The sequence below is a fragment of the Momordica charantia genome (assembly GCF_013281855.1).
Source record: "Momordica charantia cultivar OHB3-1 chromosome 1 unlocalized genomic scaffold, Mcharantia_2.0 BLBB01000001.1, whole genome shotgun sequence".
Taxonomy (NCBI): Eukaryota; Viridiplantae; Streptophyta; class Magnoliopsida; order Cucurbitales; family Cucurbitaceae; genus Momordica; species Momordica charantia.
Window position 1 is genome coordinate 18,091,545 of NW_028275157.1, and position 15,770 is coordinate 18,107,314.

The window sequence follows — 15,770 nt, forward strand, 5'->3', positions numbered from 1 at the left end:
ACTCAACAACCAAGCTTCACAACATGCAAGGAAATAAAACATCTTCAACCTCGCAAAGGCATTGTAGAGAAGAAGGAACTTCAACAACCCATTAGCATCTTTCTCTACTACCCATTGCATCAAAGGAGGAGCGATTCAGTTCAAATTTATTCTACCGTGAAAGAATTTTTATTCATCAAATCTCCTATTGATTATTATTATTTTTTTTCTTTGGACAGAGGTAATAGTCGGATGCCATTGTACCATATGAGGATAATTAATATGTTTAAATTTGTTATGGATGAGAAAATCTCAATTTTCTACGATTCAAATTCCGAATTCAAAATGGAAGATTGATGTTCTTATGATTCATGAAAGATATCTTATATTCAAAAGGAGAAGATATCCTGATTATCTTAAGATTGTCTCTAGATTCAGATGACCAGATTTCGTAGATGTATTAGGATTCGAATTCCACAATAACCCTAAAGGTAGGCTCACAAAATTCTACAATTTATATTCAACTACCCCGATTCGCATCGGAGCCCTGTGTGACAAGAGCCACACCGATCTTTAATACTATTCTATTTTGCAAGTCTTGTCGATCTATTTTACTATAGAAGATGTGTGCGAATTTGACGAAATCCTAGGAGGCCAAATTGGTGCATCAACAAAATTATATTAATATCATTAATGTATCGTTGTTATTCTAATTAATATGAAAAAAAGTTAATTAGCTATCCGTACCTAATTATGACGGGAGGGGGACTTTGGGCCAGACCTTCCACTTTGTTGAAGGTCTGGATCGACCCAATCTAATCTACAAGCAAACTTGAGGATTTCGGGACATGAGAGAAATGTATATTTCTTTTGGGGCAATCACATTTAGGTGAAATAAGTTTAATTAATTATCAGTATAGCAACAACATGATGATTTTATAATTATATATTAAAAAATTGGTAAATTGGTTTTTTTAAGGACAAATTGGTAAATTGGTAAACTAGGATGTACCACGTATTGGATAAAGAATAATCATCTCATGTGATATTTGTCTCTTATCTCGAAAATAATTAGTGGTAGACCCATTAAGTTCGATCAACGCAGTATCAAACAATTTGGTCTAACCGAGGATGACCTTGAAAAAGCTAGCTAGACACTGAGGTACCCTGCTCAAGAGATTATAACCATGTAATGAACTCCTAGAATGAGTATGTAGAATCCACTACATGTCATCTATAAATAAGAGCACATTTCATACACATGTACGCTGATTTGATTCCTCGTTAGAGCATTAGAGTGTTGATAGACCATTGCTCAGCCCTAACAATGATAAACGTCTACCAATCATATAGTCTATCACAATAAGTGAAAAATATGAGGATAAAAAATAATTACGTAAAAATGTCTAAATAGGTAAAATTTAATACAGATCATCATATATGCATAACCATATAATATATTGCTGCATTTGCAAATTGTCATCCATTGAAAATCTCCTATTTTTCTATGTTTATTTCTAAGTAAAAAATTGAAGTCGGGAACTGGGGGATGTGCTTAAAAGTGTTTTTGAAATAAACATTTTTAAGTCCTACTGTAAAGTGTAGTCGAGAGTTTATTGATAGAGAAAAGCATGAGAAGTGTGAAAATTTAGAGAGAATGAGAAACAATGATGTGGAGAGAATTTGCCAGTATGGATTAGAAAAACATCACATTTATAGCAATTGGAGTTCACTTTTTGAAAGAAAAGAGATTCATCAAATGAGATTAAAGTAAAAAACATATTTTGGAAAAATAATACATGATGCAGAAAAAGTAGTACACATCATTCACTAAACAATAAACACAAAGAAAGAAAAGTTAAAATAGTAGCAAAGTGTAACAAAAATTGCAGGAGTTGGAGAGAGAATTTAGAAATAGACAAAGGAGGGGGGCATTGGCATTTGGAAGGGGTGGGGATGTTTAATTGAAGTCATATGATTTTTGTATCTTATAGACAATAACAGAGAAGAGACATTGCACATGTACAAGGGGAATATACCCAAAATAAATTACTTTGTTTTAAAACGTTCACACACCCAAACGAGCCATCAAAACTATATATTAAAAATGAAAGTGAATTGTATTATGGGTGCTCAAAGTTATTTGTTTAACCCTCCCTGGTATTATTATTATTATTTAGGCTAATTGGGTTTTCCTTTTCTTAAGTCCTCTAGTTATTTCAGGGTTCCAATAGGCTCATACCTTTTTATTCCTTAATTTGTTGCCAAGATTTTTTAGACTTAATTTTTAGTAGTTTTTGTTCCGTGAAAAAATTTTATTACGTTATCATATGAACTCTTTTCTCTCTCTCTCTCTCTCTCTCTCTCTCTCTCTCTCTCTCTCTCTCTCTCTTGGGACAAATTTAGCAATAATTTTATATATAAGAAACAAATAAATTTGAGTTTTTAGTTGGATGAGAGCCAATATTAATATGCCTTGTTTTTTTTTTAGTTCAACTACCTTTGATGGTTCATAATTGGTCATCAATGTTAAAAGGACTTTTTAGTAAATATTCCAAGATATTTACCTACAAAAAAATGCTCTAGGAAACATGGACAAACGCTGATGGTGATTGATGATGGTATATATGTTGGGTAGCCATGTCAATTTTAGCTCTGGTCCGTATTGTTTTAGAATTTGATCTGAGCTATGCTCGCTTTAGCATAATTTGATCGTTTACTTAGGACATGTTCCCAAAATTTATTTTTTGGATTCAGCGAATATTTGTTTTGATAGATTCGTTTCTTGATAACTATTTTTGGATTCTATAATCTAAATTGTAGAAGTTATATCATTTTTTGTTGTGTTTTTTATGTTTTCATATTTTTAATTTTAAACTTTAAAATGTATAAAATTACATTAAAAAATAAATTTTTAATTAATATATTATCTTAGATTAAATTAAATATTCAATGACTAACTCCTCCTCATTTAAAAATATATTACTAAACACAAATTTTACAATTGGTTACCAAATACATATCTAAAAATATTAAAAAACATGAATCCAACTCTATTTTCATTAAATTCTTAGTATTTAGATTTCTGTTTACAACGAACCAAACTCACCCTTAAGCTCTAAACTTCGTTATTTAATTATTTTTTGAGTATACCAAAGGTAGGATGTAGAGATTTGAACATTCGATTTCAAAAGGAGTAAGTGTCTTTATCGTTGGACTATATTCATATTAACAAACTTCTGGGTTATAAGATCATGTTATCTCAAATTACTCAATAATATATAGTAGCTAGCCATAGAATAAAGACCAAATACGATTTATGGTAGTATCAAAGATGAAGTCAAAATTGATCCCCTCTTAATGTATCTTGAAGGCATATATATATAATATTTGGGATAGTTTTTATCCCTCCTCTAATTTTAAGAAAATTTATGTATCCGACTTTATGTACTGTTATATATAAAAAAATTACATTATGGATCATATTAAATCAAAAGATGTGCAAGTATATTGACATGCCTAAGTTCGTAAGATGTCAAGATAAAATTAAAAGGCATTTTTCTAAAAAAAAAAAAAAAAGGTAAAATTTAATCATAGGAGTTTCCTTTTCAACTATCTACTAAGATTCGTCAAATCAATGTTTCAAAAAAAAAAAAAGAAAAAAAGAGATTGGTCAAGTCAAGATAAAAATTACTTGTAAATTCAAGCGAGTATTTAACTACTATTTATTAAATTTAAAATGTTACTTTGTAATTTTGCTTCAAGACAAAAAGAAAAATTCAGTGCCCTCGAGTACTGCTACTGTAAGCATAGGATTCTGCAGTAAAAAAATGAGGCCATGTGAATGGAGCACGCAACTGAACCCATATTTGAAGGCTATTTTTCTATTTCAATAATTCTTTTTTATTTGAACCGAAAGCATGAGCAGAGTTGCCCATTCCAGAACAAACAAACAACACACACACACAAAAAAAAAAAAAAAAAAAAAAAACCTTTCAATTGAATCTTCCACTTTATCCGAGATTCAATGACCCATTCTCTCTGTCCTTTCCCCAAACCACCTTCTAAAATGACTTAATTCCAATAATTAGTCATTAGTGCTTATGCAGCGTAACCTTAAATCTCTGGAAACTAAACAAATCGATTAAATGTGTAAATCAAAAAAAATTGCACAAATGAAACAGAATCAGAAGTAAATGTAAATGTTAGGAATTTTCCCGACTGACTCCACTGGAATCGATCTCTAGATGGAAACTGATCCATCCATGCGTTGGCCAAAGATTGACGACAAAAGAAACAGAATCTCCAAATTCGTAGAAATGTTTCTCAACCTTCGAAATCATCTTCATACATTCTAATAAATCTGATGGTGATTCTCGATTTGGCTGTGTCATTGTTCTTGATTACCCCTTTATTCCAATGGCTCTAATTCACTCCAATTTCTAACAAGCTCGGCTTCGCACTCGCTACCCCATAGCCTACCGCCAAAAGGAAGGAAAGAGAAAAAGCTTCCGAAACACTCCACAGCTGTACTGGACAAAAATGGACGGAAGAAAGAAAAGTGTAAAAAGCAAAATTCTATCGATAGAGACGTAGGGGAAAAAAAGCAAAACGCAAACACCCCTGTTACTTACTGTTAATGTGTTGTACTGTTCGTCATGAGGGAAAAAGGTTGCGTTTCTTCTTCTTCCCACAATTTCAGTGCGTTTCCAAGCCCCGGAGTCCCTAATTACTGGGAAATCAATGTCATGAACCAAAGGGGTTGGAGCTCCGAGCGAATCCCTCAGCCCAATAGCATTACCCGCCGCCGGAATGCCACTGTCGCCGCCTTGACGCCATTTTACGGCAGGACATTGCCTTCCAAGTGGGAAGATGCCGAGAGATGGATTAGTAGCCCCATTATGGGCAATGGGTACAGCAGGAGTTTGCAGTCTCATCTACAGAGAAGACCCAAGTCCAAAAGTGGTCCGATTGGGTCGCCAGGAGTTTCTAATTACTCCAATTACTCACCTGCAATTCCGACGCCGGAGAATCGGGGTTTCGCCACCTCCAAATTAGGCTCTGCTCTTTCCACTGGGGTTTTAGTACCTGATGGGGTTGCTCTCTGCTATGGCGGTAGTAGCATTGAGAGGGGGCAGTCTTATCCAGAGTGTGCCATCCAACGATTAGCTTCTGCACCCAGATGGTCAGATATTCTCGACGAGTCGCCACTGCCAAGCTCTCAAGGTACCTCGTTCTTCTCCCCGTGTTTTCCCGGTAGTCTTGAAGTAATCTGTTTAATTTTGGCCGAAATGAAGTTTATTATCTCCAGTATCAAATGATGTTCTGGTTTGCTTGTATTAATTGTTAATGTCAAGTAATGTACGGTACAGTGAATGATGGAGTTTAGAATCATCTCATACGTCCATATCAGTTTCAGTCGCTATAATGTTGGACTATTAGGTTAGGATTAACTTATCACTTCATGTTCATTCTTAAAGAGTTGCATATTGGAGATCCATTTTGTTGGAGATTGGTGTTTCTTAAGATGTTCTCTGTGGCACTTGAATCATATCCACAGATGAAAAGGATGGTGGTTCCGATGAGGCTATGGATTCGGGTGTTGTTTTGCAACGAAATGTGGCAACCCAAATGAGCCGTGAAGACTTTACGCCTTCATCTCCTCAGGGGAATGGTTCGGTTTCCTCTTCATCCCCTTCCACACACCCATCTGTGAATGGAAAGGAGAGTGACCATTGTTCTAAGCAAGAAGTGAGAGATGTTGAGGTGGACAAGAGAGCCACGGTGATACAGAGATCCAAAGGGCATAAAGACAGATTGACTAAGGAAGACTTCCCACACCTTGGGAACTTGAATGAAAATCCTATGGAAGCTAGAGCTTCTTCTTTGGATATTGCAGAGGCAGCTATTCAAGTTTCCAAGTATGTGTTCCTTTTAACTTCGATTTTTAAAGATTTAATTTCATCCAATTGAATCTTGAAGTTGAAGGCCAACACGAACATAGCACAATGGTTGATACATCAAATTAAATGGAAGTTGAATGAATGTTGAAACTAATGCCCTTTGTTTAATCAGTTGCCTTTTTTTCTTCTTCTTTTTTAAAGATTTGTGTGTAGGTGTTAGACTATTATTCTTGGTGACATTTATTAGGTGTTTTGGTGTTGTTTGGAAATACTTTTTGACTGTTTGATTTTCAAACAAGGTTCTGTTGTTTCTATGGATGGATTTAAGCTTTTTCTGACTCAGTTTTAGTTGTTTGATGGTTGGATTGTAAGTGATCTCTAGCCAGTTTTTCTATTAGCACTTTTCTCCTTAATTTTGAGAGGATGATATTGATTTGACCATTCATTGAAGTCTGAATTTCAATGCGATGAAATTAAAACTTCAAATCACCCAAGCTAACTAGTATATCTAAAAGTTTCAAATTACCCAAACTTTCTTTTTTAGATTGATATTTTTATCTGTCTATCTAAAAGATTTGAAGTATCTGATGACTTGTAAAATCAATTACTCCTAAGACGTCCTTGCCTTGGCCTCAAATGCCCCATTTTTCGAATCTGGATAATGAAAGAAGATATAATTTTGTCCATGACAACAGAATCCAGTCCGGCTTTAGTATATATGAAGATATTGTCATTGCCTGGATTTGTGCACAATGTACTTAAAGATTTTTTAAAAGAAGTTTCCACTAACTTGAAATCTAATGAAGGCTGCAGAGAGAAGAAGCCAAGATAATGGCGTGGGAGAATTTGCAGAAGGCAAAAGCTGAAGCTGCGATTCGCAAACTCGAGGTTAGGACAACTTTTAGCATCAAAGTTTGCAGCTTTCACTCTGTTTTTATTGTAAATAATTGAGAGATAACATCCATTGTCCCAGAATATTTTAAGTTCGTCCTGATCATTTGAATTCAAAATTATCTTTAGATTCATGTATGTATGTTGGTCCTGATCAAAATAGAATGACGATGTACTATAATTACAAGCTATGTGGTTCACTGATGATGAAGATGAACCTTGTTGATTCAGATGAAACTTGAAAGGGCAAGATCATCATCAATGGATAAGATTTTGAAGAAGCTGAGGAAGGCACAGATGAAAGCACACAAAATGAGGAACTCACCTGCAGTTGATCGGAACCAGAGAGTTCGTGGCACGAACAGCTTTTTCCCGTTCCACAGGCACGTGTGGATTGGTTCCCTCAAACGGTGGTTCATCTGCCATGCTTCCTGATTTCTCATGGTAGCTTCCTCGTCTTAGAAACTAAGACTAGCTTAGCTTTGTTGGTTCTGTAGCGGCGAAGATTTTGCACTGTACACTTGTTCTAGAAGAAGAAAAATTATAGCTGGCTTATGATTTCTGCGCAGGAAATATTGATGTAGCTACCCATGCTTTGAATTGCTACCCTCTGTGATATCAGGTTAATTCATAGTTCATATACAGGTAGAAAATGCTAAAAGAGTCCTATCAAGCAATGCCCGAGACAAGCCATACCAATCAAACAATTAGCCAAGCTTTTTTATGCCAAACTAGGAGCAAGCAAACCATCAGATGAGATTAGTTGAAGTGCATACAAATCGGCTGAAAAAATAAAAATAAAAATAAAAAAACAGTGGTTATTTAATGAAGAATAAGGCCAACAATTAGAATAGACAAGATTTTGAATTTTCGCATTGTTTCAAGGCCTATGTCTCCAGTCTGACCCAGTGACCTTCCAAACACAGGGAATTCAGAATTGAGTTTTATTGTACTTTAGAAAATAATTTACTGACATTGCATATCCAAATTATTTTAAATTAAAATAAAAAGCAGTCTATTGGTGGTCAATCAGCACATTCGAGTGAAAATTCAAACCATTGTTTTTAGATATAGATGAATGTTTTAAACAATTGAGCAAGAGCAGGATTAGGTTTGGCATAGAAAGTTAGATTAGCAATTGTGTTTCATATATGGTTCAAGATCTCACCTCCTTTTATCACATACATTACCTTCAATTATTTTATAAACTGATTTTTGTTTTTACTTATTTTTCTCTCTCTCTTTTTTTATTAAATATGTATAATACATTCATATAATATAACTAATAACTAATGATGTTACATAAGTATATAGATATTAATTATGTATGTGGACGTGAGCCATTATAATGATAAATTATAACCTATTTGAAGAATAATTAAAACATGATCAATTCATTCTAATAATTTTAAAATTTTGTAATTTTCATGATTTTTATCAATATTCACTATTACCATTAATATTTGTGTAAAATAAAACTTTAAAATTTTCATCCAATCAATATTTTCTTCCTGATCTTTATATATATTATATATAAGAGAAAAGAGGTCAACATGAACGGTAATTAATACTATAAAATATCAACTCAACGGCCCAAACATTTTGATCAAAAAAGAATAAGAAAAGGGAACTCAACCCATAAATATTTTTTGGATTATTATTAATTTTGAGCGGACATCTCTGATTATTTGATTCCACATATAGATCAATAATTGCAACTTGTTTTGTTTAATATATTCAGGTGTGGTCCAATATAATTCAGATCAGATTATGCTGAAGATAGCTTCTTTTTTATGCATATATATGAAATATCACAGCCTTCAACTCCAAACAATATCTCCCCATTTTCAAATTATTGCTTTCATTGCTTATTCATTCAATCTTCCATATCTTTTGAAAATCACGTGCACCCATCCATTATTGTTATATGGATTATTCCTTTACATATAAGGTTATTTTATATGTGTTTGTAGTGTGTATATATAATATAAATTGGTTAACGTTTGTCCAGTTTTCCGCAATAGGCATACATACCTTTGCCCAAAAAAGAATTTAAATATCACCTACATAAATAGTAACTCGACTTCGTACAAGTATAATTTAGTTGTAATATAGCATTGGAAGATCACACAAATTTGATACAATGCATTGCATCAATTTTCTAAGCTCAAATTAGAATTTGTTTATGAGTGATTTTTACCTCACGAAATCAATTCACTTTCTATTGATCGTAAATTAGAAAATTTAGCTTGATTTTTAAGGTTTTGGATGAGGATTTTGAAAAATAAATCATACTTAAATATATATTTTTTAAATCATTAATTTTACTATCACTCTCGTACCTATCTTTGATTCTCGCGTATCAATAAAGCTAAACTTAGAAATATGTGAATTATAAATGAACGACACCGTGCTCCTTTCTTGATTTCAAGTAGAAAAGTACATTGAATCAAGCACTTTTCTTTTCTTCTTATTTTCTCTTTTTGGAGAATATTCAATCTCACACTCACAATTAAACCATCACATATGATTATCATCGAGTTTAAACACAAGTAGTAACAAAACTCCTAATTCTCCAAACGGCCAGTGTGAGAAGGAAATGGGTAAAAACTAAAAACCCCGGCGCTACTGAATTTTGACATCGTACTCGTTGTGGAGACGAGTTGTGAGAGGAGGAGAAGCGAAGATTTCGGTTGACCCCAATCGAGTGGAATTAACATAATCTTGGGGACAATGAGCAGGAATTCCAGGCAATAACACCCCAAATAATCTCACCATTCTCAAAAACACTCTTTCCTCGTACTCCTTCCCCCTTCTCCACGCAATTGTGAAGCTTCTCCCTATCTCCAAGCATGCTTGTATTCTCATCAGTATCGCTCCCACCACCGAGAAATAGTTCTTGAATGGCTCCTCTTCCAGAACCTGACGCCCTCAAAATTAAATTAATTAAAAGGCTACGTAATTTCATTATTATAATAATAATGTAATTAATTACCTGCGCAACATAGTTCCAGTCGAAATAGATACATGGGCCGAAGTGCTTGAACATCAAAGCCTTGTCGTCCAGCGGTAATCGAGGGACCATGTCGAACCCATAAACGAATCTGTAGTAACGAATCTTGTACTGCCACAGTGATCTGACCATGAACTCTCCGAATTTGGCGTCCCCCACGCGAGGCTGTCCAAAAGTGTACACTCCCTCTAATCTCTGGAGCAGCAGTTTGTCTCCGTGGAAGGCCAGAATCGCAGGAAATAGGATGGCCAGGGCGCCGCCCAGGCTGTGGCCAGTCACCACGAATCTGCTCCGCTCACTTTGTTGGAGAAGCTCCGTGAGCCTCTCTCGGAGGGTGTAGTAGGCCAAAGGGCGTGCTGGGCCGTGGCGGGCCGGGAGTTGTTTGGGCCAGCCAAGGCTCTTCTGCAGGCCCAGGGCTTTCATGAATCCGCCGTGGATTTTTCCGATGCCTTGGAGCTCGTACCAAGAGATGTCGAAGTCGGAACTCCAGTCGTCGGCGTTGAACGGCTCCGTGCCTCTGAAGGATATGATGATGGTGTCGTGATCCACTGTTCTGTCGCGCATCATGAACGCTTGGGTCGAGCATTTTTCTTGATATTCTAGTAATTAAATAAATACAATTCTCAAACATTCAATTAAATTAAATAAAAAATCAATTCTAAGGTGGAAAAAGAATTTTCTTTAATTAGGTTTAATTTTTACCATTCCAAAAGTTGAAAAACCCCAAGAACTCCATCTGCAGGAAAAAAGATGAAACCAACAAGTTAAATTAAAAATTAGTTAATGATTATAGAAATGATTGGTCATTGGATTGGATTGGATGAAAATTAAAGATATGAACCTTCCAGACATGGTTGACAGTTTGAATAACGTGAGCTTGATTCTCGTACGCCACTTTGGAAGCCATCATGCAGAGAGCTCCGAAGTAGTTGACATCGCCTCGCTTTATGCTTTTGTCCAATGTCACTCTGCTGTCCAAATGACCAATCAACGACAAGTACTCCGCCGATGAACTCTCCGGTATTATCAATTTCACTGCATCATAAATCTTCTTTACTTGTTAGTTCAAACCTTCAATTTCCATCTACCACCTATTCTATTTTAATCTGTGTATTCTTGGATCTTCAAATTTAAAGTTCTAATGAATTTTGAAAATTGTTTTTGTAATTACTTTAATCATTTCCCATTTCATGTGAATATATTTTTCAAATTGGAAGATACAAATCACCAGTATTAAATATTTAGAGTAAGATACACAAAAACATAAACTTTAAAAAATATAAATAACAAGTTGTTAATTTGATCGTGACAGTTAAAAAGCTAAGTATTTTCCTTTTAAGAAAAATACTTTTGCAACTTTTTTCTTTTCCATATATGTTAACTCTAAATTGACAGTGGATATTATTTTTAAAATCTGTTGAAAGTTAATTGAAGTAAAATATATAATTAAAAAAATTGAAAATAGTATTTAATCCTAATTTAAAATATTGGGCTTTTTTAAAATAATCGAAAATATTAAAATATCGTCACATACATGATAGAAGATAGAGATCAATACATCGCGTGTATTATATATATATATATATATATATATATAATATTTGTAGACACGACAGAGTCTGCCCGGATCAGACGCGGAAGATATGATATATAAAACAAACACAAACAATTATTTCCATCTTATAGAAATAAGAAATATATGTGGGTCACATACTTTGCTCAAAGAAAAAAACAAAATGGGTAGAAAAGAAGGTGAAAGCTGAGGAAGTAAAGTTGTAAATAGTTTAAAAATATTCTGAAAGGATATAAATATAGTTTCGAGTAAATGGTTTGTGGAGTTGAAATTTGAAAAAATGAATTAAAAAACGTGGGAATGGGAAGAGAGATCAGAAGAAAATGATGGAAAGGATGGCCGGGGACATACAGCGTAAGATATTGAGGAGGATGCCGGAAAAGCCTTGGTTGGCAGACAAAAAGTTGAGGCAGAACTCGAGGCAGAAGCCTAAGTAAGCGAGCGGAGTGGCGACGAGGCGCAGAAGCTTGAGGATGATGATGGAGAGGAAGATGAAGAATCTTCGCCAGAAATTGTATTCTCTTGCGTGGCTGGAGTCCACGAATTTTCTCTTCTTGAGGTTACTAGAAAACAGGAGGCGCCCCAGATCAAAGAACTTCACTTCTTCCGGCTTCAGAAGCATATAGCTGGTGGAGAAGCCCTTGTTACAGTTACAAGCAGGAGCAGCAGCCATGGCTTTAATTGCCTCGCCTTCTTCTCACTTCTCTCTGCCTCTGCCTCTTTCTTATGGAACTGGCCTCGCCAACTCTATAAATGATTGAGTAAATTATAACATAATGCGCTGTCCGACTACAAACTCAAGAATTAGAAAAGTACTTTCCCCCTCAAAAAAAAAAAAAAAAGTAAACCATGTGTGTGTGTGTTTTTTTTTTTTTTATAATGAAAGTAAAATTAAATCATGTTTTAAATGCTTGATATATATTTTAATGTGCTGGCTAAGGGTTACCCTCCTTTTTCCATTTTGAAATTATTGGAAGCTGCCAGCTGGTCGGCTTCTGAAAGTTCTCTCCTCTTTCTATATATACACATATATATTGCTTCATCAACTCAAGTTTTTGTTAATTATTAGCTTCTGGAATATTTGAAAGCACTACTTCACCTAATGTGTTAATTAATCACCTCAACAATCTAACATTTTTATGTCCACTGCAATATTTTATTATTGATGCAGAAATTTGATCGGGATTCTTTTTCCTAGTTTCACTGATTTTATTTAGAGTAAAAGATAAATGCGTAAAGGTATAATTATATTTTAGACGTTAGGAACTTTTTTTAAATCGGAAACATAATATCAACATGTAGTTACCAAAAAATCAGTTCTAAATTATGCGATCTACTAAATATGTGGTTACCAACTTTTCTTTTCTGGGATTTGTTGACTTGTTATCTAGAGAAGTTGAGTATAGAGTGTAACGTGTTGTGAGCATACTAGATTTGGTTTACTTTCTGATAGAAATTTGGTTATCTGAATCTGAGTAGAATCTCGAGGCAATATATGATATATCCTTTTAAATTAGTTAGGAGAATTCGAATTCTAGAAAGTAGGGATTTTCTCATCCATAACATTTATCAATAATTTTTTTTTATAATCGATCTCATCTGACTTACGCTATGTATTCCTATGTATAACCGAGACTCGTTGTCTGGACTGAGCACACAATGACAAGTAGAGAGTTTGAACCCAATATCTCATAGAAGGTGATAGCATACCGTCCAAAACCATTGTCACTATACCATCTCTAGAGACAATATTTTATTAATAATTCTAATAATCTAACAGGCCTACACCCAACTTGTTGTACTCTTTCCCTTAAAGGTTGGAGGTTCATAACTCATCCCTACTAAAAAAATATTATTTTTCTGTCCAGAAAGAACATATTTTATTTAATCTAATCATTTGTAAACTTTTTAGATTTATCAAGATTTCTAAGGTCTTCGTGGTCATTCACTTATCTTTTTTTCATTTACCTTTAGAGATAAAAGGTAGCTAATAGGACCCTTTCTCTATATCTCAAGGACACAGTAACCTTAAAAATAAAATGTAGGTCATTAATAAAATTTCGTGGGAAAAAAATAGGATTCACTTTTACCAAAAATCGTTTAGGATTTTTTTTTATTATTTATAAAAAAATTGAATGAAATATAGCTTCTAAATCAAAATTTAAACAATAAATAAATTAAAACAAATATTATATTAAAGCAAAGGCAGAAAAGGAAAGAGAATTATACTATAAATAATTAAAATATTTGGACGGTTATGTTTGATATTTAAAAATGATATAAGTTTATAACCATACACTTTTAAAAAGAAAAATCTAAAAATAGCTATTTCCCTAATTTGTCTAAATTTAACACTGGCAGTGACATTAAAGTAGAGAGATGAGAAGATATGCTCAGAGTCACATCCCGATTGGAATAAAAAGGAAAAAATGATTGTCACGTTTTGGGCACAAAAAGATTATTTGAATTGAACACGCAATCATCTAATTGAAAAGTTTTCATATTTTGGTAGGTTCAAAATAAAACCTATTTTTCTGAATGAGGCTAAAAAATTATAGGAGCTTTTCTATGCCACAAATACGAATGCGGAGGTTATGAGCGTAATTGGAGTGAAGCAGTTAAGACGTCTTTTTCGTACTTCTTTCTCATTTTTGAAGCAATAGAGCATATTTGATTGATAATTAGAGGTATATGTCAAAATTGCTGAGTTATGCTCGTTTTGACTGACATGGCAAAATAATTAATGAAATTGAAGTTTGAGGGGATGATTAAATAACTTTAAAAAAAAAAGTTAGAAATTGTTCCCATCGAGAAAGGTATATATCCTTTAGTACAATAAAAATAAAAATATGGAGGATGAGATTTGAATAGTTGACTTTAAAAGAAAGAACAAATAGTTTAACATCACATTGGTATGAATAAATATATATTTGTAAGATCAAACAATAAATTATTAAATATTTATTATGTGTTGGAACAAATCATAAAATAACTATTACTTTTAAAAAGTATTGAAGTAATCTTTAATAAAAGGTCATAATCGTATCCATTTAACATATCACAAGTCAAACATCATAGTTAAAATTTTTCATTTTGATATTAAGTTTGGTATTTATGTCTATGTGTACGACATGTGTAACGAAAAAAACCAAGTCAAGTTGAACCACGACTTATATAAAACAATTTTTAACAATTTAATATAGTTTTTACGTAAACACTATAAATCAAAAAAAAAAAAAAAAAAAAAAAAAATCGGCAAAGGAATCATTTAGTATATTAAAACAATGTAACTTTCTTGTAATCTCTTGAATAGTTCATAAGTCAATTGTTTGATTATTTTGTCCGTTGGGGTTTTAGCAGATGGGCCGGTCCAAGCCCAAAAATGAAGACGATGCACACGCTGTCAGAGACTTGTTAAGGCCACGTGAAAACGAAAAGAATTTGAGACCTCCATTTCAATCTTCCGTGATAGAAAAACAAAAAAGAAAAAGAAAAATCTCACGTGCGTGAACCATGTGGGACAAATTAAATATAATAATTTGAAGATCCGCGCACAGCTAATTCTAAACTGTGATTTACTCGAATCATATATTAAGTGACAGAGAATTTTTTCTTTTATAAAGTAACAAAGCGATTATTTTTCCAGAAAAAGAATATATAGTAATTACCGGTTCCGGAGAAACTATCATAGCCATTACATTTACCTATTGAATAATAAATAACAACCTTTTAAAAATATAAATAGAATTTATAGCTGCAAATGATGTAATATCTACTTAAAAAAAATTAAAATTGAAGCCAAGACTTTTAAATTTAAAAAGATAGTTCTTAAAAATTAAATGTATGCTGGAAATTGGAAATTGGAAAGGGAAAGGACTGTTGCAAACATATATCGAAGTCTTCAATGTACCGCCTCGTAAAATATATCGAAGTCAATTTGCCAAATTGTACGAACACTAGGAGTTGACCAGATGCCTTTTTTTTTTTTTTTTTCCTTTTCTTTTGTTTTTCGGTGAATTGCATTTACTACTTAAAATGGATTGGAAATTGATTCAATATAATATAAATCACATCCCCGTCACTCTCACCTATTCTTAAAATCAAACCACATTGTCGCTACTCAAACCATCAATAATCCCATAAATATAGCCCTTCATTTCATTTTTTGTTCCTACAAAAGAAACGTCTACTTTATTTATTTTAATACTTCACTATCATCAATTAAAACCAAAACAGCTGCAACTTTGCTACAAAAATTAATATAGAAATATCTTTTCCAATTATAATTTATAACGTTGGAGTACGTCTATTTTTTTTTTCTTTTACAATTATGCACATACAACCATTTTAATTTTTATACTAAACTTTCAATGCTCATCCATTCAACTATAGACTAAGACAAGTATTTTAG

The 15,770-nt window shown here is 33.3% G+C and overlaps 2 protein-coding genes across 2 annotated transcripts; one reads left to right on the plus strand and one right to left on the minus strand.

Moving 5' to 3' along the window:
- Positions 1-4,256: 4,256 nt before the first annotated feature.
- LOC111005291 (Remorin family protein) lies at positions 4,257-7,411 on the plus strand. The gene is made up of 4 exons (XM_022276742.2): positions 4,257-5,205; positions 5,540-5,900; positions 6,689-6,770; positions 7,005-7,411. Exons 1-4 carry the CDS (start codon positions 4,638-4,640, stop codon positions 7,206-7,208), a joined length of 1,215 nt encoding a protein of 404 aa, XP_022132434.1. The 5' UTR covers positions 4,257-4,637; the 3' UTR covers positions 7,209-7,411.
- A 1,754-nt stretch (positions 7,412-9,165) lies between these two features.
- On the minus strand, positions 9,166-12,201 carry LOC111005383 (triacylglycerol lipase OBL1). The gene is made up of 5 exons (XM_022276861.2): positions 11,711-12,201; positions 10,628-10,821; positions 10,489-10,522; positions 9,769-10,385; positions 9,166-9,695 (listed from the first exon to the last, which is right to left on the minus strand). Exons 1-5 carry the CDS (start codon positions 12,030-12,032, stop codon positions 9,399-9,401), a joined length of 1,464 nt encoding a protein of 487 aa, XP_022132553.1. The 5' UTR covers positions 12,033-12,201; the 3' UTR covers positions 9,166-9,398.
- Between the last annotated feature and the right edge of the window lie 3,569 nt (positions 12,202-15,770).

Coding starts and splice junctions, on each gene's coding strand:
- LOC111005291 (XM_022276742.2), top strand. CDS start 4,638: ATGAGGGAAAAAGGTTGCGTTTCTTCTTCTTCCCACAATTTCAGTGCG. Junction 5,206..5,539: donor GCCACTGCCAAGCTCTCAAG/GTACCTCGTTCT, acceptor TCATATCCACAG/ATGAAAAGGATGGTGGTTCC. Junction 6,771..7,004: donor CTGCGATTCGCAAACTCGAG/GTTAGGACAACT, acceptor TTGTTGATTCAG/ATGAAACTTGAAAGGGCAAG.
- LOC111005383 (XM_022276861.2), bottom strand. CDS start 12,032: ATGGCTGCTGCTCCTGCTTGTAACTGTAACAAGGGCTTCTCCACCAGC. Junction 10,386..10,488: donor GTTTTTCAACTTTTGGAATG/GTAAAAATTAAA, acceptor TTTAATTACTAG/AATATCAAGAAAAATGCTCG. Junction 9,696..9,768: donor ACTGGAACTATGTTGCGCAG/GTAATTAATTAC, acceptor TGAGGGCGTCAG/GTTCTGGAAGAGGAGCCATT.